General features: G+C 38.3%; 1 protein-coding gene across 4 annotated transcripts in view; it reads right to left on the bottom strand.

The window, feature by feature from the left end:
* Positions 1-22998, bottom strand: part of VWA8 (von Willebrand factor A domain containing 8) — a 401096-nt gene that overhangs the window by 267699 nt on the left and 110399 nt on the right. For all 4 annotated transcript variants that reach the window (XM_027557142.1, XM_027557141.1, XM_027557144.1 and 1 more), the window contains exons 15-19: positions 15867-16035; positions 13208-13285; positions 8954-9069; positions 6075-6181; positions 1573-1679 (exon numbers count right to left, since the gene is read on the bottom strand). In XM_027557142.1, the coding sequence (XP_027412943.1) occupies positions 1573-1679; positions 6075-6181; positions 8954-9069; positions 13208-13285; positions 15867-16035 (577 nt within the window). The remainder of the gene's footprint in view (positions 1-1572; positions 1680-6074; positions 6182-8953; positions 9070-13207; positions 13286-15866; positions 16036-22998) is intronic.

Raw genomic sequence — 22998 nt, forward strand, 5'->3', positions numbered from 1 at the left:
AACTGAATTTAATCAAGTCACCGTTCCGAGAACTGGCACAGCTAGCACTTTTCATTAATGGTTAATTCATAATGCTTTGTGAAGAGAGGGTACGTTTGGAGACAGGCTACAGAAATCCCTCAGGGCCACTGCGTAAAGTTCACAGCAGCACTGCGGTCCTCCACGTCTGGGTCACGAACACCATGGCAACAGATGCCGTGTCCAAGGGCACAATGGCCCTCCCTGCTACTGAATTTCCTCCATTCCTACACACTGGGAAGTCTTTCCAATCTTTGCTGCCATGGAGTTTTTCAAATTGTCACTTATGACAAAGTTTCCTGATTCTTTTTAATTCATTCCTTTCTACTACATGAACAGAGTGTGGTAGCACAAATGCTTGAAAATATTTTCCTTACAAGCATGTTTTGGTCTTTGACAGACAAGATTCTTTATTCCCTTGTGCCTTATAAGTAACCTTATTTTCTGTTCTTTTGTTCCCTGCTTGTGTAAGAGCATTAATTCTTTGGAAGAAAAATAAAACTGATGTTAGTTAATGGCCCATAGAATGAAAAAAAAAGAAAAAGAAAATCCAGGCTATGCCTTTCACTATGTCATGGGTAATTATAATTTGGACAGACTTCAAAAATATTTAATCAAGACTTTTATGGAGAAAGAAGAATTTGCCTAGATACCTTTTATTGTTAATATAATGTAGGGATATAAATTAGGACAATAATCAGAATTGGGGAATGGCAGATAAAAATAATTTACTTTAATTCTCTAATTCCTTAATATAGAGAAAATGGCAAGAAGTACTTCAAACATAATTTGTACATGTGGGATTATAATATATATGCAAATTGGTGGCCAAATATTAGAGAAATATTTAAGTATGTTTTATATTATAAAATAAATATATGACCACATGACAGAAAATCTGGAAAAGAAAAAATCCTTTTATATTATGAATAATTTTCTCTGGAAAAATTTCTTATTAAAGTGAACATCTATAATACAGCTTTCTGGGCACACACTTATTTCTGTGTCTTGGTGGAAGCACCATATACAAGTGGAAATTTGTCTACTCTGGTCCACTGAAAAATGATTTTAAAAAGTAAAGAATAGAAAAATACTAGGCATTTTCAGAAAAAGGAAAGAAACATGAGGAAAAGAATACACAGGACACATCCTTTCAATTACTTGAAATGATTTAACTAACAAAAATGCAGGAGAATGAATACGAGTGGTTTCTGTTTTTAATTTAATAATATATTCATTTTACTTAAAGTATAGTTATGTGTGCATATAAAATTTATTACTTTAATCCTTGCAGCAACTCTTTCCATTCCCAAGTAACTTTGGAAAGAATTCATAACTTTACAATGCACTAATAAAAGATGTTTCAACACCTCATTCCGCAACATCTGAATGAAACTTCAGTTCAATTCAGTTCAGTACAGTCACTCAGTTGTGTCCGACTCTTTGCGACTTAGCAGATTACAAACACAGACATCAGTTATACTTGAACTGGAGTTAATTACCACAGTGTAAGAGGTGATTTAATTACCCATGATTGCAAAATCCTGATCTTACCTGGATGTTGTCATAGAACAAAACATCAGGCACTTTCATTTTCTCGTGGGCATTATAGATTGGTGCACTAACCGTGCCAATCATCAGAGATCCAGAAGAGACTTCACCTAAACATTTCACATAGGACAGAGAATTACTTATAGGCCTGTCCTCAGAGAAGCCAAGTCCAGCCTGAACAGGATACAATATAGCATCTTTAACATTTTGTAGGCTCATCAAGGAATTTTAATCTAACATCTAAAAGAAATAAGCTTGAAGGTAGTAATAAAACATTATAGCTTTGCAAAAAAATCTTAAAAGCTCTACAAAAAAGGATGAAGATGTTTCAAAATATCAAAAATTTTATTTAAAACAACATATGGCGCAAGCAACATATAGATAAGACTGAGAATGGAAAAACCCAGAACTCAGGCAAGGCACCTTTATGAGCTGTTTGGTCAGAGACTCTAAAATACATATATTTGAAAATTCTAAAGTACCATGAACATAATCTTTTTTTTTTTTTTTTTTTTAGAACCCATAGAAGAATCCCCTAGAGCTCTAGTCAAAAATACAGATGAACTGACCCCAGACCTTTCAAACCACTAGTTTTAGGAAAGGCCCAGATCTGTGCCTCCAAAGAAGCGCCACAGGCGCTACCGTCGTTCTGTGGTGATTATACTGTATTGTTCCCTATTTGCTTTAAATAGTTGGTCTAGAATAGAAAATGAGCTCCTTAAAGCCATGAAACTAAGTTATAAATTTCTTCCAGTCAGGGGACATATCTCACATGTGTTCTCTACAGAAAGGAGAGACACTTATCACTGCACGTCACATTTGAAGGTCCATGATAACAACGTAACAGTTTCAGTTGCTGTGGTCGTACTGACCATCATAGAAGCTATTATTTATTGAGGACCTTCCATGTGCCAGACCTCAGCTTCGGCTCATTGTTTTCTCACATGATTTCATGTAAATCTCTTAACAAGGAGACAAGAATTATGAGGAAGTTAAGAAGAACACGAATTAAATAATTTGCTTAGAATCACCCAGCTAGTATGGGTAGAGCTAAAAACAGAATTTAGTATAGGATGCTGTTCTTTCTGGGCTTCCCAGGTGGCTTTGTGGTAAAGAATCCATCTGCAAAGCCGGGAGACATGGGAACCCTGGGTCAGGAAAACCTCCTGGAGAAGGAAATGGCAATCCACTCCAGTGTTCTTGCCAGGGAGATCCTATGGACAGAAGCCTGGTGGGCTACAGTCCACGGGGTGGCGAAGAGGCAGACATGACTTAGCAACTAAATGACAAAAACAACGATGTTCTTTCTGCAGTGTGATCTCCAAATAAATTTCATCCTGTGGATATACCTGAGCAAGCAGGTAGACAATTACAATGTCTTAGGCAACTGTCCCATCTTTTCTCCCTTCTCTTTAAAATTGGCTATTTTTGTGCTAGAGCACTTTGAAAAACAAGGAGAGAAACCAATATTTGCTTCTATGGAGTACCATGACCAATTTTGAGGTTTAAATAATTACACTCCCAGCCTGTTGAATCACCACTGAGTGCTACACATTTGCCAAAACACAGTAGGCCTCTCCCTCCAATAGCTCCTTGCCATTTCCTTTCATTCACAAGTTCTATTAGCAGAGAAAACCATGAGCTGCCACACCAAGAATTTACTATTTATTTACTACTTTCAGGTCTCTGAAAGAAAGAAAGTGAAGTTGTTCAGTCGTGTCTGACCCTTTGCGACCCCATGGACAGTAGCCTAACAGGCTCCTCCGTCCATGGGATTTTCCTGGCAAGAGTACTGGAGTGGGTTGCCATTTCTTTCTCCAGGAGATCTTCCTGACCCGGGGATCAAACCCAGGTCTCCCACATTGCAGGCAGACGCTTTACCATCTGAGCCACCAGGAAGTCCATCAGGTCTCTGAAATAGACCCTATATAAAACTATAAAGGGAAAGACAAGGACTGTGGCAGTGAATTTACTACATACTTGTATGCTGAGATGACACGTTACTTCAGGTTCAAACAGCATTTGATACCATCTATGGTTTTTCCTGTGGTCATGTATGGATGTGAGAGTTGGACTGTGAAGAAGGCTGAGGCCAAATTGATGCTTTTGAACTGTGGTGTTGGAGAAGACTCTTGAGAGTCCCTTGGACTGCAAGGAGATCCAACCAGTCCATTCTGAAGGAGATCAGCCCTGGGATTTCTTTGGAGGGAATGATGCTAAAGCTGGAACTCTAGTACTTTGGCCACCTCATGCGAAGAGTTGACTCACTGGAAAAGACTCTGATGCTGGGAGGGATTGGGGGCAGGAGGAGAAGGGGACGACGGAGGATGAGATGGCTGGATGGCATCACTGACTCGATGGACGTGAGTCTGAGTGAACTCTAGGAGTTGGTGATGGACAGGGAGGCCTGGCGTGCTGCGATTCATGGGGTCACAGAGTTGGACACGACTGAGCGACTGATCTGATCTGATGGCTTAGTTTGCAATGGCACCCCACTCCAGTGTTCTTGCCTGGAGAATCCCATGGGCGGAGGAGCCTGGTGGGCTGCAGTCCATGGGGTTGCTAAGAGTCGGATACGACTGAGCAACTTCACTTTCACTTTTCACTTTCATGCACTGGAGAAGGAAATGGCAACCCACTCCAGTGTTCTTGCCTGGAGAATCCCAGGGATGGGGGAGCCTGGTGGGCTGCAACCATCTATGGGGTTGCACAGAGTTGGACACGACTGAAGTGACTTAGAGTAGCAGTAGCATGGCTTAGTTTATGAAAGATACCTATTCAGTAGATTTAGGACTTTAAGAAAATTTAAATAACTCAGCTAATGTTTATTGCTAAAATTTCAAGCTAGAAAAGGGAAAGGCACTCAGAGAATGGTGATGATAGTACTTCCCTGGTGAAAGGTGGCTAGCAGGCTTCTAAGAAATCTCATGGGATGGCATTAATTTGGTAAATTTGTCAAGGTCCTCAGTCTGCTAGGCTCAAAATCTGATTTTATCCTTACAACAGAGAGCACACCCGACTCCCAGGAGAATGTTAAAGACATATATTTTTATCTATACATAAATTGATATATAAAGCCAGAACTGCAATATATTACATTGCAATGAAAATGGAAAATTTCATATAGACTACATGATATATGGTTTCTATATCAGCATTTTAATCAGAAGGAGACTTGCATGGAAAGCTAAATCCTTATCAGAAGGCTGTTTGGTGAACCTCATCCTCTGAACAGGAGGATAAATTACAGGAATTCTCTATAAGAAAGAAGATATTAAAGATGAATGGGACCAGATAAGTCAAAAGTCTCTTAGTTTCCTTATCTCCTTCCTACACAAGGCTTAGATGGGAACTGCCAGCACTGGCTTATTACTGAGATTAAACAATCTATCATTTGAATGATGCAATCTTTTTTCTTTTTTTTTGGATATGTTGACGGATTCAATCAAGTGCTGTTATGAATCTCCAAGTCCCAGAGTTATTCTGTCTCTGAGTTGTCTCTGTGTTTCTGTAGCCAGATCCATCAGTATGTTGAGTTTATAGTTTTACTGTAAAAAAATCACCTTATCTCCTTAATATAAAGTTCTCGTTCCAGTGTATCAACTATTAAAAACATCTACTGCAAAGAAAGTCACAATAAGTCCCTTTAAGAGAGTGATCACACATTGGATATTTTTATAAGACAGTTAACGACCCTTAAAAAACAGAGAACCTGTCTTTGTGCTCTAAATGAAGAACAGCATACTTTTACAGAAAGATCTAAACCTCTCCCAAACTCAAATTATACTTATGGCTATCCAAAATAAAAGTAGCACAAAAGACAACCAGGTAGAAATGAAAGGAGTAAGAGGCATGAAGTGATACTCAGAGTATTATTTCAGTCTACATCAACCTAGACAGTTTCCCAAACGTGTCCTGTAGCACACTGGTGGTCCCCAAAATGTAAATGTGCAAAGAGAACAGAACGCTAGGTCCTATGGTGAAATACCCTTGAAATAAAAGGTAAAACAAAGTTACATGTTTATTTACAGTAGGAATTCTCTGAGCTTTTAATATTCATGTCAATTGTGACCTCTTGGGGGAGAACCTACATCTGGTATGCACTGAAATAAAGGAAACATTTTTTTAAATAAAAGATTCTTCAACACAATACGTGAAACAAAATGGGTGGAGAACAAAAACATTTTTAACTGAAATAATAATAATTTATTACATTATTATTAATATAATAATATGTAGCTCAGATGGTAAAGAATCCACCTGCAATGCAGGATACCTCAGTTCGATTCCTGGATTGGGAAGATAACCTAGAGAAGGCAACAGCAACCCTCTCCAGTATTCTTGCCTGGAGAATTCCATGGAGATTCCATGGAGCCTGGCAGGCTACAGTCCATGGGGGTGTAAAGAGTTGGACACAACTGAGCAATTTTCATACACACACACACGTAATAAATAATACAAATGTTTAATAATTCACTTAAAAGAGAAATGATTCAAATACTTACATTTGTAATCCTCCAGTTCAGACTCTGGACTATTATCAGTGGTTATTTCTATTGCAGCATCTGCCAGATTTTTTTCTAATGCTGATCTTGCAAGGCTTGGTAAAAACCTGGTGGGGTGGGAAGGATGGATTGATAAGTCAAAGCTTTCTATGATTCCAAAATATCTTCTGACACTTAGACAGACAGAAGGATGATCCGTCTTGATCTGTAAAAAAACAGCTTGAGAATACTTAAATCTTCTGTTTTCTGAACACAGTATAGTATCCCATTTCCCACAGCAATCTTTTACAACTTTTAATAGAGATTCATACTTTTTTCCATTAAAGCATTATATGCCACTCATTAAATTTATTCTTAGGTTTGCAAAGCTTTCTATTATTATTTTGAATGGTATTATTTTTTTAAAAATTCGACTTCTTTATTGATTTTTACTGGAATATATGGATAGGAATATCACTGACTTGGGTGTATAAGTAATATCACTATATTCCAACTGTTCTAAAATGTAGTTTACATGAAGCTTCTCTTGAATTTTTTTATGTAGCTAATCATATAACTTTTAGCCAGTCTAAAAGTACAAGAGACAACATTCTCGTTTAGTTCCTAACTCCATAAAGCAATATATCCTAAGAATGTTTGCTATAAAATTTTAGGGCCTACCCTTTACCAGATTAAGAACTCCTCTTTGACTCATGGTTAGCTAAGCATATTGTTTGTTTACTTCTGCTTTGGTTTGTTTTCAAGTTTGGCTGCTGAGTTCTATCAAATCCTTTTTAATGATTTATTAAAATGAAAATTTTTCTCAGTAATATGTTAATATGTAATGTGTTCATAGGCTTTCCCTTGTGGCTCAGACAGTAAAGAGTCTGCCTGCAGCACAGGAGACCCGGGTTCGATCTCTGAGTTGGGAATATCTCCTGGAGAAGGAAATGGCAACTGACTCCAGTATTCTTGCCTGAAAATCCCATGGACGGAGAGGCTGGCAGGCTACAGTCCATGGGGTTGCAAAGAGTCAGACTTGACTGAGTGACTTCACTCTTACTCACTCATGCTAATATGGTAAATTTAAAAAAAGAATATTGAAATTTCTTCACATTCTTGAGGTAACTCCAGGTTGTTCATAATTTATTTATATGGATAAATTATATATAATATATATCTACACTTGGTTTGTTAGCATTTCATTTAGGATTTCTGTACACATTCCATGAATGCGATTTATAATTTTCCTTTCACATATTATTCTTGTCTGGTTTAGGTACCATGATTATACTAGACTCAAAGTGAACTGGTATGTTTTCACTGTCTACTCACTAGAATGGCCTCTAAAATGCTTTGTATATGATTATTTCATTCATTCCAAAGTATTACTTTCCCTTAGGCTTTGAAACTCTTTGTGTTACTTAGCATTAACTATTTACTTCTATTAAGTATAACTTAGTTCTGACTAAGAAAACACTGGCTAGATAATAAATCTATCTTTCTGTATGTATTTTCTTCAGCTCATGACCCTAAAAAATAGGCAATTGAAGCATTTTTTTTCTAATTTTCATTTAGAAGTTGAATTGTCTACTTAAGAGAATCAACTTTATTATTTCTCATGATTATTAGTTATTCAAAGAATTACTCCAAAGCACTGGAAACAAGCCTCACTTTAGCCTCATTTCACCACAGAACAAACTGAAGTTGCAACACAAGGAAGTTACTTTGACTACAAGAAAATTGTCCACTAAGCTGAAAATGTATAGAGGGCAGTTAACAGATTTTCCTAAGCTGAATACAGTTTCTCTTTTAATTCCTCTAATGTAAAAGGAATGAATGGACAACAGTTAAAATCACCAGAAAAATAATTAAAAGATCATGTGAAAAGAGTCTAAAAGAAATCTTCAGGTTGATTGGATGGTGTTATTAATCTTTTCTAACTACTCTTTTAAACATGATTCTGTAAGGAAATTCTATGTCAGTGTTTAAAATAATTTCCAAACAAGTATAAAAAACAGTAGTAGTAGAAAAAATAGTAGACTGAAAAGATGCTAGTTTTTTCATACTTGGGCAACAGGACATGTCATACCACCCTGCATGGAAAGCTCCAGTGCAAGTTTAGGAAGTGCCATGTGTAATGCTTAAGACCTCTCTCTCATTAGATAATGAATCAGCATTCAAATGCCAAACCTACTTTTCCTTATTCACTGCTGTCCAATTTGAGTACTTAGCTTTATCACGTATAAAAATCTCTTTCTTATTATGCCTAAGTAAAGGTCCATCCAGTCAAGGCTATGGTTTTTCCAGTGGTCATGTATGGATGTGAGAGTTGGACTGTGAAGAAAGCTGAGCACTGAAGAATTGATGCTTTTCAACTGTGGTGTTGGAGAAGACTCTTGAGAGTCCCTTGGACTGCAAGGAGATCCAACCAGTACATTCTAAAGGAAATCACTCCTGGGTATTCACTGGAAGGACTGATGCTGAAGCTGAAACTCCAATACTTTGGCCACCTCATGTGAAGAGTTGACTCACTGGAAAATACCCTGATGTTGGGAGGGATTAGGGGCAGGAGGAGAAGAGGACGACAGAGGATGAGACAGCTGGATGGCATCACTGACTCGATGGATGTTGAGTGTGAGTGAACTCCGGGAGTTGGTGATGGACAGGGAGGCCTGGTGTGCTGCAATTCATGGGGTCGCAAAGAGTCGGACACGACTGAGCAACTGAACTGAACTGAACTGAAGATAATAAGGGGAACACTGCATACAAGGCTGAAAAAGCTACATGTTCAGACTGATAACTTTTTCCAGACCTGAGCACAGACTATCAAACTTCTGTGTACTATTTTAGCAAAGACCCAGAAAGTTGGATTCAGTGAGAAAGGAGAATATGGTTACCTGGAAAGACAGGCTTTGGTGACAGCATTGTGAAGGTTCTCATTAGGGTACTGTGACAGCCGACGAGAAATCCTCAACAGCTGTCTGGTAGAAAGGGACGCCGCCAGTGACTGCGCCTACCAAAAGACAAAGACAGGCTGGTGAAGAGTTCTGTTTCAACTTGCGGAAAGTGCCTTTGGATGGGTATCATAGCAGAATTCATTATTCCTGAATGACAAGGCCAAACTTAACTATGTACTTACTGTTAATGAATTACAAACAAACAAAAACCAATTTACACTTAAAACATCCTTAAAGACAGCTTTTTAAAAAAAATCCATGAAAAGTATTTATTAATTAAATTCAATTAAAGTGCTGTGTATACATGTGTTTTTTGTTTTTTCTTTTTTTCTAAGGCGGGGAAGGAGGTTAGATAGAGGAAAGATGTTACATTGTACAGATTGAACCTGGTTAAGGATAGCCCTTATGTACAACTAACTGAGGCTTCCCCAATGGCTCAGTGGGTAAGGTATCTGCCTGTAAAGCAGGAGACACAGTAGAAGGGGGATTGATCTCTAGGTCTGAAAGATCCCCTGGAGGAGGAAATTACAACCTACTCCAGTTTTCTTGCCTGAAAAGTCCCACAGCAGAGGAACCTGGCTGGCTACAGTTCATGGGGTCACAAAGAGTCAGACAGGACTAAGTGAATGAACACACACACATTCATTTCCACTCCCACCCTGATTATACAAAGCGAAACTGTTAAGATAGCCAGAAAATGCTCTGAGCTTTAAGTAATTATCTGGCTTCTGAAATAGAGAAAAGGAGTTGTGGACAGTTTAGGCTGCTGATCACAGAGGTGTCAACCAGTTATCACCTGGGTGGCAGCTTACAGTTGGGAAACCCTCTCTTACACTGTTAGAATAATTTTACTTTATATTCTTATTCTTCCCCAAATCCCATTAAGAGAGCTGCTAGTAAAGAGCTCAGGACATCATTAAGTACCAATAAACATTTGTGGACTTGAATTTGAAATTATCTTAGCAGACAGCATAATGCATTGCATAATGCAATGTTTATAAGCTTTTTATAAGCTTTGGAGTCAGACAAATCAGTCTTCCATTTATTAGCTATGTGATTTTTGGCAAGTTACTTAATCTCTTCAGGCCCCAATTTCCTCATCTTTAAAATGACAATAAGAAAGCCCTCACTTTTAAGTGTTATGAGTATGAGGATTAAATTAGAAAATTATTCTAAAGCACTTAGCAGAGGTCAGACACTTATGGGTGTTCAACAAACAGCAGCAATTATTATTCAAAGTCAGCCTCCTCAAAATGAAAAAAAAAAAATCTAATAGGGAACGGGATCTACACGTTAGTAGAAATCTAATGCATCAAATTGTTACTGGCCTCGTTCCTAACATAGATCAGCAGCATTAGAAGATAGTAGTTTTAAATCAAGAGGAGAAGTTTTAAAGAAACTGGTCCTCTGGGATGGGAGAGGGGCAGAAGAGGCCAGGGTGAAATGTCACTGAGTCTGACCAGGGCAGTTAAGTGGCCCTGAGCCCCTGAGGAAAGGGAAAGGGGACTCTATCAAATTAACCAAGGATCCAGAACGGATGGTGGGAGGATGCTAAAACTACACTACACATTTGTTCCTTTTAACACTTTGCTTAAGGTCATCTCTGCACCTCCCAAGGAAGCAAAAAAGGAATTTATTGCTCCTTCCTCGTGTATTTCACAGCTCCATGAGATGCAGGTCTGCTGTTATTAGCTTTATATTTCAGCTACAACTTGGATTAAACACTCCTTTGAGGACTAGGTTAGGAGCATGACCACTTTTTATGACATACCCTCTTTTCTATTAAAAAACACATTCTAAGTTTCAGGGACTTCATAAGCAAAACATTTGGTTCAGACTTGTTCAACAAATTTGCATTCTAGACACAGAGACAATATTTAAATATAAAAAAGCATAACGTGCAATTCAAAATAGCATATAATTTAATGCAAAAATAAGTGGAGCACTTGACAACTGCTATAGGGGCTTAAAAATGTTCAAGTGGGTAGGAGAAATGCTATGAACAAAGGGAGGAAAGCAACAAGAACAGAAATACATGCAGAATGTAAGGAAAGCAACCCAGCTTTACTAGAGGGTCCTGCTGGAAAGTTTACTCCCAAATATCAAAGATCCATGAATTACGCTTAAGGAGTTGGTATTTCTTCTAAAGGCAACAGGACTGTGCTATGTGCAAAGCAGTAACATGGTTTTAGAAAGACTAACCTGGCAGTAGTAGGCAAAGTAGTTGAAGGACAAAGAACTGAGGCAGGAATCAGAAAGGCACTTCAATTACTTACTATGAAGAGATAAAGTCCTACAGTAAGGTTACTTGCAAGAAGAAGGAAGTTGTTGTTCAGCCGCTAAGTCGTGTCCGACTTTTTTGGTGACCCCATAGACTGTAGCCCGTGAGGCTACTCTGTTCATGGGATTTTCCAGGCAAGAATACTGGAGTGGGTTGCCATTTCCTCCTCCAGGGGATCTGACCGACCCAGGGATGGAATCCATGTCTCCTGCATTGGCAGGAGGATTCTTTCCCACTGAGCCACCTGGGAAGCCCAATAAGAAAGCAGAGAAGGGATTAAACAAATGTTTCAAAGGACTTGGCAACAGATGGATATGAAACAGTAGGAAGAATTAAGGCTAAGATTGTTTTAGCTAGTATGACTGAAAGTGTCAGAAGTTAAATATGATCTAGCAATTCTCACTCAATACTTGAGACCGTGAAAAACTCTGATTTTAATCGTGGAAAATGTTTGACAAATGACTCCAACCAGAGGATTCTATGACAAGAGTCCCATTAAACCACATGGTAACTTTCCAGGTTAAAATATTCTAGTCTAATTCCAAACATGATACTGAATTTGGGCTTCGTATTTCATTCCAGTGATCAAGAAGGACTTCTCATGAGTTTGAAAAATACTGAGTCAGTTAATAATACCAAAATGCTTTACAATAATATCCAGTATTAAATCAGAAAGAAGCTTTAGGTTGAGCCACTTAAGTGTTGAATAAAGGGTTTGGCTGTTTCTGCTCTCACATTATTGCCAATGAAAAATTGAGAATCTAATTTAAAAACCCTAATACACTTAACATTTATCATATCAAACTTCTAACTGCAGTTTTAGGTAAGGATATGAGCATACTGAAGAGCATATCTCAAGGGTTTTTTGGATTAACATGATTAAAATAGCAATTCAGCTTAGAAATATTAGAGGTTTAAGATAAAAAATTATTTAAAAATAAATTCTTTTTTTCCTCTTAAAGAATTATTTTTTATGAAAATGTAATATTCTCTGGGAGAGAAAACTCTAGGGACAACATATTAATTAATAATTAATTTATTCATGTATTCATCAAACATTTGTTAACTTTTCTACTATGTGCCAGGCACCAGGATGGGAGATAGTTGGTACAAAAAAGATACTTTGACCCTCCTTTGTCTCCCTGAAAGCAGGAACCGCCCATGAAAAAATACCCTCCCTGTACCAGGAGGCTAGAAGGCATCCTTAGCACCAGAAACAGGGAATTTAGGGCTGAGAGGGTTATATTAACAAACCTTGTTTCTTTTTCACAAAATTACCACTCCAAGCCCAAATGTCTTTGTATTGTCAATTCTTCACAATTTTATTGTTTCTTTGTCTAAAAGGTATAAACACTGCCTGCTTTGGTCACTTCTTTAAGTCTCAGATTTTTATGGGGCTCCTGCATCTACAAAATTAAATCTGTTGTTTTGCTCTTGTTAAACAGTCTCATGTCAATTTAATTCTTAGGCCACCGAAAGAACTTAAAGAGAAAGAAGGGAAAAGTTTTCTCCCCTATACCATCCCAAACATAAACAGAATCAGAAATAGAGAATCAACAAGGAAAGAGAAGTTAGAAGCTAGAGATAAAGTTGTTGGCATCCACACAGAGGTGATACTTGAAGCCGTAAGAATACATGAGATTGCTCAGCAGAGGAGAGAGCGGAGTAGAGCCAAAGCTCCAGGAACACCCAGGTACTCCTCTAGAGCTAAAACTTGTTTTCTGTGACACCAGCCAGGAGAAGCTGGAAGAAATGTTAAAATCACTGAAACAGTAACATACACATAGGAGAAAGCATAGCAGAAGGGATAAAAATATCAGCTTAAAAAATAGATTTTAAAGCACTGAACTCTAAGAATATAAAGCAGCAGCCTGTCAACAACAGAAAATTCCATGGAGAAAGCCCAGACTTACTGTTGGATCTTGTGTCTCTCTGAGTTTGTGTGTAAATGACAACAATTTGTCCAAAGCTTCCGGAGGCATATCTGGGACCTATTTTATGAGAGGATTAAGGAAAGAAAGAATAAATTGGGATATATGATCAAGCAACCAGAAATTATGGCTACTTATCAAACAATATTAAAATTATGTTTTTATAAAGTCTCTGATTATAGGTATCATGCTTAACCTGTGGATAAATTTGCTTATTCATCTTCTCAGGAAACACTTTTGCCTCTGCTTTCTCTTTAAGAATCAGGTCAAGAAGATGTGGCACATATATACAATCAAATGCTACTCAGCCATAAAAAAGAATAAAATAATGCCATTTGCAGCAACATGTATGCAACCAGAGAGTACCACACTAAGTGGAGTGAAGTCAGAAAGAGAAAGACAAATACCATATGATATCATTTATATGGGGAATCTAAAATATGACACAAACAAACCTATCTATAAAAATAGAAACAGAATCACATACATAGAGGATAGACTGGAGCGGGGAGGAGGGAAGGGGAGGAGGGGTGGGGAAGGGGGGGAAGGGGTGAACTGGGAGTTCAGGATCAGCAAATGCAAGCTGGTATGTATAGAATGGGTAAACAGCAAGTCCTACTGCACAGCCCAGAGAACTGTATTCAACAGCCTGTGACAAACCAGAATAAAAAAGAGTATGAAAAAGAACGTACATAATACATATAACGGAGTCACTTTTCTGTACAACAGTGATTAATACAACATTGTAAGTCAACTATACGTCAACTTAAAAAAAAAAGAATCAGGTAAAACCAGGCCATTCTTCATTTACAATTCTTTCACAATGATAAAACTGAAAGGAACCTCTAACCAATTAAAAACTGGCATATAGTACACCCATAAGAAACTTCTCATATATCACATCCATCTCTGTTAGCTTCAACTCTAATTCAGGCATTTTTCTTACGAAACCAAACTCCTTCATTTAGCAGCAACCTTACACCTATGTCTACTAAGAGACTTAATATATCCTTGTATAAAGGGAAGATGCTCAAACTGTCCATTTTTTCAAGGACTTTACAACCTGTAATAAACCATAATGGAAAAGAACATGAAAAAGAATGTATACATACATATATATATATATGTATGCATATACACACACATACGCATTTCTGAATCACTTTGCTGTATAGCAGAAACTAACACAACATTGTAAATCAACTGTATTTCAGTAAAATAAATACGAAAAAAATCCCCACATACCTGAGGGGCATGATCTACTTATCAATGAAATGTAAAGAACAGTTGCCTGGAAACATACATTGACTGCTTTTAAGTACACTGAGTTTATTATGTATTTGAATTGATAATAAGAAAATTTTACTTAAACAATAATAAAATTAAAATTTTAACTTAAAAAGAGTAGAAGGAGATGTTAGAACAATGATTGGTATAACATGACAATTTCAGAAACAAAATGTTCATGGTTTCTCTGGGCATTTAGGTAATTGGAATTTTCAAAATTCAAAGCTCTATACCATATGTACTCAATCATTCTTTAAATCAACCCTGTGATGTAGTAAGTAGTATCATCCCCATCATCAAACGAAGAAAATATGGTTGAGTAATCTACCCAAGATCCAGCAGCTAATAAGTAGTGGATCTGACATTTAAAGGCAAGTTTTTTGACTTTAAAGTCTACACCCTTATCCATAACCATGCTCATAAAACCTAAAATTAGATAATTCATTCTAATATTTCAAAGGGGATGAGTGCAGTTATTAGTGATCTAGAATAGTACTGTCTAGCAGAACATTCTACAGTGATGGAAATATTCTTCATGCTATTGGCGTGCCATGGCCATTTGAAATAAAACTGAGCAACTGAATTTTTAAATTTGCTTTAATGTGGCTAGTGCTACTACACTGAGCAGTGAAGTCCCAGAATTCCAAAGGTGCTAAACACACTGCATGGTTAAGGCAGATGCCACAATAAGAGATTACAAACCCTACAAGCCACTAGACAGCTAACCAGTTAAGCACATGCTATATTACAATCCCAAGGGGGCCAGAAATACCTAGGATTCTCTACAAAACCTATGGAACTAAAATATATTTGGCCTCCTCTTGTAGTTGGAGAAGGAAATGGCAACCTACTCTAATATTCCTGCCTGGGAAATCCCATGGACAGAGGAGCCTCGTGGGCTTCAGTCAACGGGTTCATTGAAAGTTGGACACGACTTAGCGGCTAAACCACCACCACCACCCCTTTTAGTAGGGGCTTTAAATAGTCACCTTTGGCTGAATCTAAAAGGAAAAAGAATCCCCAAACTGGCTCCACAGGAGGAAAATGGAGAGACAGCCCAAATGCCTGGTTCTTAAGGTGTGGTCCCAGACCAACAGCATCAGCATCACTTGAGTACTTCAGACATGTAAATTCTAATTTCCATCCCAGAATCACTGGCTCGGCAATCTGTAAGTTAACAAGCCCTCCAGATGATCCTGAAAAGTGTTGACATCTGAGAACCATTTTATAAGGAAATTTGGAAATAAACAGTGAGAAAAAGCCAAAAATATCCAACTCTGCTCAAGCAGGTGTCAAAAATGCCTTAAAAAGAGAGTAACTGAAGGCAACAGGCTTGTGCTGGCCTCACTCTTACCATTTCCTTAATCACTTGGATTTCTTCACTTTTGACAAGTGGTTTCATGTAATGGAAAAAGAACATGGTTAAGAATTCTGGCCCCAGCCACTGCTGTGTCGTGCTTCCAATAACAGGGGGTTCTGCCAAGGCGATGATTCTGAAGGAGGGGTGAACAGGAAAAATCGATCTAAAAGGGAAAAAAAAGCTTTTTAAGCATAACTTTTTGTGTCAGAAATTAGGTCACAGTAGCTAAAGCCTAGGCAATAATAAGACTATGGTACAGATAAAGCTATTACCCAAAGAACAAGCTCTGGAAAAACAAAGGTCAGGACATTCTAAAAACCTAAGATTAAAACAAAAGAATTACCAAAGGTTAATATGTGATGTACCATGTCAACTGATGAAACTCCATCGCTGGCATGATTCGCTGTTTTGGAAAACATGAATCCATGTTTTTGGATATGTTGTTATACCTACAATAAATTTACATAGTCCCTTGAAGAAAAAAGTGAAGGTGAAAGTCACTCAGTCGTGTTCGACTCTTTGTGACCCCATGGAAGATACAGTCCATGAAATTCTCCAGACCAGAATACTGGAGTGGGTAGCCTTTCCCTTCTCCAAGGGATCTTCCCAACCCAGGGATTGAACCCAGGTCTCCTGCATTGCAGGCAGATTCTTTACCAGCTGAACCACAAGGGAAGCCCAGTAGTCCCTTGAAACATAACCCCAAACAGTTCATATTCATTACATAGGTCCCCTGTCTTTGTTCAAAATCTCCTGTCTTGCAAGGAACTTCTATGTCAGTCATAGAAAGACCAAGAAACACTACTCAGGATGAAGAGACTTTTTACAATGCAGAAAATTTAAGTAGCATAGGGGATCAGATTAAAATTTAAATTTGGATTGGCAATAAGAATACTTAGGTCTTTAAAGGTGGAGAAAAGTGAACTTCCATGTAATTCACTCTTTTGTCATTTAATAGGAAACAATGTGATTTTTAAAGTGATCTCTTTGATAAGTCCCTGTTAGGGAATCTGAAGATGTAAATATAAGATAAGATTTCCCATGGTTTATGAAATGAACTTGAGTAGTTTCAGAAGGAGCTAGAAACCCTTTATCATGATCTAATCATGAGTAATATCAGTTCTTATCAATTCTCAAAACTGTAGTGCAAATAGACCTTTTGCGGGTTATATCATCCTTGCTGAGAAAGGAGAAATGAAACTCAAACACCCGCCAAGATCTTCAGAAAAATAAAAATAAAGGGACCTAAATGGCATTTCTTCATTGCCACCAACTATTATGATAGAACTCAGGAGTTCTGTGGTTGGGCAGCGAGAATATCAGGAGATAAGAAGTGTGTAGAGAGAATCAGGTAAATACTCGGAAGATTAAATATCAGAAAAAGTCCCCCCAATACAACAGGAAGCTTCACTGAGTCCCTGACAGTATGATTTAGAATTTTAGAGGGCCACAGCATCATTTGTAAGCCAGGGAAAAGCAGTTTATAGGAATGGTCATATGAAACATCTGGGTGAGTTCATAAAAGCTACTAAATACCATTTCATTTCGCTAGGTAGGGTCAGGGGGAGAGACTTATTTATAGATATTCAAGCATAGCATGGCAATGATCTGTCCAAAGGAGTTGTACTAGAAAGAGAAAAGGATAACAACACAGATAATGACTTGAGAGTCCTAAGGATGGCACGATCACTCAGGATTGCTAGAAACTACAGTCACACAACAAAACCTGGACAGAAAAAATTCTATGATCTGAAAAGAGAAGATTATTCCATTTTCCACTTCTGTTAAAGTGGTTTGCCATAATCCAGAAAGTCTGCCTCAGGGCCCAGCAACAGATGTTGGATTCATCTTTGATCCTCTTCTCTCCTAGCTGGGACAAAAGAAGGTGGGAGAGACAGAGCCTGCTTATTTGTGCTTTGCTCAGAATTAAAGCTGCAGATGTAGTTTTCCACTCAAGATGGTGAGGGACACTAAAGTAGGGAAAAAACAAAACCAAAACCCAACAAGCAAGGGGAATTTCAATTGCCATCCTTAAACCAACAGGCAAAGAAGCAAGTGCCCCAGGTAACTGTAGATTCAGGCCTAGGAGTACAACTAACATGAAAGCAAGCAGGCTGGTTTTAACTTAAACATGAAGATGGTCACTGCTTATGAGGTACACTGTGGCTTGCTTTTTGGTATGGACTCCAGCAGACTGGCTTCCCCGGTGGTGCTAGTGGTAAAGAACCTGCCTGCTGACGCAGGAGACATAACAAACGCAGGTTCTGTCCCTGGGTTGGGAAGATCCCCTGCAGGAGGAAATAGCAACAACCCACTCCAGTAATCCTGCCGAGAAACTTCCATGGACAGAGAAGCCTGGTGGGCTACAGACCATGGGGTCACAGAGTCTGACACAGCTGAGCATGCGCACACATACATATATGTACACACACACACACACACACACACACACTCTAGCAGGGTACCCAAGTGAGCGGGCCAAACTTAAAGGGGGCAGTTTCTGATGATAGCTGATGTGTCAGGAAAATAAGTATTAATATAAGCTGACTATAAAAATAGCCAACTGCTAAATAACAGGAAGAGAAGGACCTGTTTGCTTGTTAAGTTCTCCACAAAGGCTTCCTTACATATAAACAGGTCATATGGAAAGTTGTTTTCTGATGATGTTACATTCTCTGAGTCTGAAAGTTAGAGAGCAGAGCACGCCTGAGGACGGGCCATGTACTTCCAGATGTGATATGACATGCATGCGTGTGTGCTAAGTCTCTTCAGTCATGACCGACTCTGTGCAATCCTGTGGACGGTAGCCCACCAGGCTCCTCTGTCCATGGAATTCTCAGGCAAGAAGACTGGAGTGGATTTCCATGCCCTTCTATAGGGAATGTTCAAACCCAGGGATCAAACCCACATCTCTTACGTCTCCTGAATTGCGAGTGGATTCTTTACCGCTAGTGTTACGTGGGAAGCCCCGTGATCTGACATACTGGTGGGTAACAGAAAGGCTGAAGAAGTAATAAATAATTGAGAATTAGGAAACATGCACTAGGAAAATTTTAAATCAAGGTTATCTTCAATTTTACTAGAATTTAACAACAAATAACAATTGAAACTAAAGATATGGATTAACTTCAGATAAATAGATATCATTTCATAAAGATTAAAAAACTTGAAAGCAGAAAGATCTTTTACAAAGGCTTAAAATATTGGGGCCAATGTTTGTTTGGGGGCATAAGTAAAAGTTTTTAGAAAGTAAAATACTTTCCAATGCTTCTCAACAATAAAAAGGAAATTAATTATTGGTATACAACAACAGGGAATATCTCAAAATAATTATGCTGAGAGGCCAGACCCAAAGAACACATACTGTGCAAATACATTTATATAAAGCTCTAGAAAAACGCATATAGAAAATTTTCTATAAAGAAAGCTGAGCGCCGAAGAATTGATGCTTTTGAACTGTGGTATTGGAGAAGACTCTTGAGAATCCCTTGGACTGCAAGGAGCTCCAACCAGTCCATCCTAAAGGAAATCAGTCCTGAATATTCACTGGAAGGACTGAGACTGAAGCTGAAACTCCAATACTTTGGCCACCTGATGCAAAGAGCTGACTCATTGGAAAAGATCCTGATGCTGGGAAAGATTGAAGGCAGGAGGAGAAGGGGACGACAGAGGATGAGATGGTTGGATGGCATCACCAACTCAACGGACATGAGTCTGAGTAAACTCTAGGAGTTGGTGATGGACAGGGAGGCCTGCCATCCATGGGGTCACAAAGAGTCAGACACAACGGAGCAACTGAACTGAACTGAGAAAATGCACGTTATATAGACTAACAGGGAGCAGTTTCCTGGGGTGAGAGAGGGTGGTGAGAAGGATTAAAAAGGGGTCAGACAGGACTTTGGAGATCATGGAGGTATTTACTATCGTGATTGTGGTGACAGTTTCATAGGTGTATAAAATGTAAAAAATTATCAAACTGTACACTGTAAATATATATTTGTATATTTGAATTACAAAGCTATTAATAAAACCAAAACTTCAATAAGTTTCTATCTTCTGACAGAAATTATATGCTACATTTCTGTCAAATGTGTATGTTAAAGAACTTGAAACAATAACATAGAAGGTTTTTATAAAGATATTAATCATGAACTGAAAAAGGATTTTGTAACTGGCCTTTCACACTGTAATACTAATGTTCCAACTCAGAACCTGGAGGTTATGCAAGTCTGTACACAGTCCCCATTTCTCCTGCTTTGCAATGTAGCAAAGCAAATTCCTACTTCATCTTTATCCCACACAATGTCTAATGTGACAGATAAGTAAATAGTTAAATAGATAAATGTATTGCTGTTGTTAATAACCATCACTGCAAGAAACTTTTTGAAGACCTTTGTTGGCAAGGACAAAACAAAGATAAGTGATAAGTAAGAATAATGGTTTTTCATTAAGAGCAGAGCAGCTAGTCTAAATCTGGTCTTGAATGAGTTTTTGAGAGAAGGTGCATTCTTGTATCAAATATGTGATACATTTGTGTATAAGAAGACAAAAGTAATACATAGAATAATAAGTAATATGGCTTCCCTGGTGGTTCAATGGTAAAGAATTCACCTGCAATGCAGGAGGCTGCCTGCAATGCATTGGATCCCTGGGTCGGGAAGATCCCCTGGAGAAAGAAGTGGTAACCCACTACAGTATTCTTGCCTGGGAAACCCCATGGACAGAGAAGCCTGGCAGGTTACAGTCCATGGGGTGCAAAGACTTGGACACAACTTCATGACTAAACCACCACTGCACAGACCCTTCATGAGCACAGAGTTTAGAACTTTTACTTGACCATAAAAATGTTTAGGATTATTTTTCAAAATCAGAATTTGCTTACGGCACTTTGTTTTGAGAACCAAACACAGAGACTTGGGCATAAAATCCTGGATCTAACTTGAATTTTGTTAAAAATGTACACAGACTAATTTTCCAGAAAAGAGATCCTGAGGTTTCTAGGGGAAGTGGGAGAGAATGCTCAATCCTAACTACCTTCAAACGTGAGTAAGAGTAAAATCTAACAGATTGAGGATTGTGCCCAATGTCCACTTACAGTCCATAAGTAATTAATAGAAGCTGGAAGATTATCAACTCTCTTCAATGTTTAATCATAATCAATATAAAAAATATTCAATAAAAATACAAAAACATTAGAGCATGTATAATTACAACTGAGACTAGGCCTCTAATCTTTATTGCTTTCCTGGGATAACCAGAAGCCTATTTTTGGTAAAATAAACTATTGGTAATTCACAGAGGTTCTCACCCACCTTCATCTAGGCTCTGACCAGCAGCAGGAAGGGACACATTTAGAAGCCTGTAGTATTTGTACTCCTCCTTTCCCCAAAGAAATTTTTCTCATCAAAGGAAATAGTTCTATTTTGGTCCTTACTTCCTGTAGGAAATGCTGGCATGGTGTCTGGTGAGCACGGCCATCACGTTATTTCTAACCCCAATGTCCACAGGATTCCAGGTGTCCTGCACTAGAAGGGACGGCTCTAGCATTTATTTAGCTATTTCTAAAGGAACTTTAGCTATGTCATTAGCTGCAAAGAATACCTGCAGAGCACTACAGAAACGATTGAGGTATATGGTGAAATTAGAACACAAAGAAGGTCAGCAGAGGAGTCGAATATAATTGTACCGAAACTGGGTTTCATACGATGAAGTTGAAAGGCTTGGTAGCTCACTGCTAGTAGCTGATAATTATGAGGCTCTATGTTATCAGACTTGTCATTAAGAGCAAAGTAGTCTTAATTAGTAGGTTCATAAAAGGAAACATTGCTAGCTCAGAAAGTCATCGAAAACTGGATGAATAGAATCACTTTACCTTGAGTTTTCTAGAAGTTGTTCTGGGTTAAGATTTATTTGTGATTCCAAAACATTTACCAAGTGTTCTACTATGTATCAGATACTGTGACATTTGAAACAAAGGATGAAGTATAGGGCATTAGAGGGTCCGGACTACATTACAGTCCTAGATTCCCGTTTTTTCCTAAGACCCAAGTGCATCCTCTCCCTTTCCTTTGAACACCAAACTCCTTTTTGTGACAATTTAAGGTTGTTCTTTTGTTGCTGTTACTTGTAACTGAAGGATTCCTGCAGAACACAAATATGAAAATTGTTCCTGTCTGAAAGCCAAAATGTATCTAAATTTACCAAACTGGGTCTAGAAGCAAAGTAGCCTAAATCTGACTTCCTTTCACTCTACCTTTGATCATTTTCTCTATCTCAAATGCCCCACAAGGAAACAAAGTATTAATAGCTGAGTTTATTTAAAGATGAAGAGAAATAATAATCACTTTGCTGCACTTCAGTTCCATGCTTAGGTATGAATGAAAGAATAGAAGATTTGAGCCATGAGTTTCTAATTTATAGTTCAGATGCTAATGCCAAGAGTGACATACAAGTAACATGACAACGGGTCACATTACTTACAAGAACCACTCATGAAACAAATTAATTTTCTCCCAGGACACAAATTTCCCACTTTTCATGCTATGCTATTTCCTTTTGGTGGAGCTGCCCACACTCAACCAAATGAAAACATCCTGGACAGATACAGTCAAGTGGCTGAAAGGAAGAATCTAATCTACTATAACCCTAAAGGACAACATATTTATTCTAAGAAAATAGTGTGTTTCTCCGGTTAAAAAAAGGAGGAACACTAATAAGGAAAGGAACCAGGCTGTCAGCTGGCAGAAATACTTTGGATAGAAAGGAGAATTCATTTTGAGACAACTCGCCTCTGAAAAGTTAATAAAGTCCTGATAAATTGATAGAATGTAAGAGAAAGAAAGAGAAGTTCAGCCCAGGAGGCTCAACACCTAACTGATGATATATACAGAAGAGACACCAGCGGAAACAGGAGCGTGAGAGTGGAGAGGGGTGATGTGTACGCTGTGCGTATGGAGAGCAACACGTCCAAATCAGGGCTAGTCAGAACACGCCACGGGAGGAGGAGGAAACGGACAGAAGATGAAACTGACAGGGTTCCTGATGTGCCTGAATGTGCTGAGAGGAGATACAGACAACAGACAAAGTGCCTCTACAAATCTAAGAGCATAGACATTATATCAAGCGC

This window comes from Bos indicus x Bos taurus, chromosome 12, assembly GCF_003369695.1.
Source record: "Bos indicus x Bos taurus breed Angus x Brahman F1 hybrid chromosome 12, Bos_hybrid_MaternalHap_v2.0, whole genome shotgun sequence".
NCBI classification, from domain to species: Eukaryota; Metazoa; Chordata; class Mammalia; order Artiodactyla; family Bovidae; genus Bos; species Bos indicus x Bos taurus.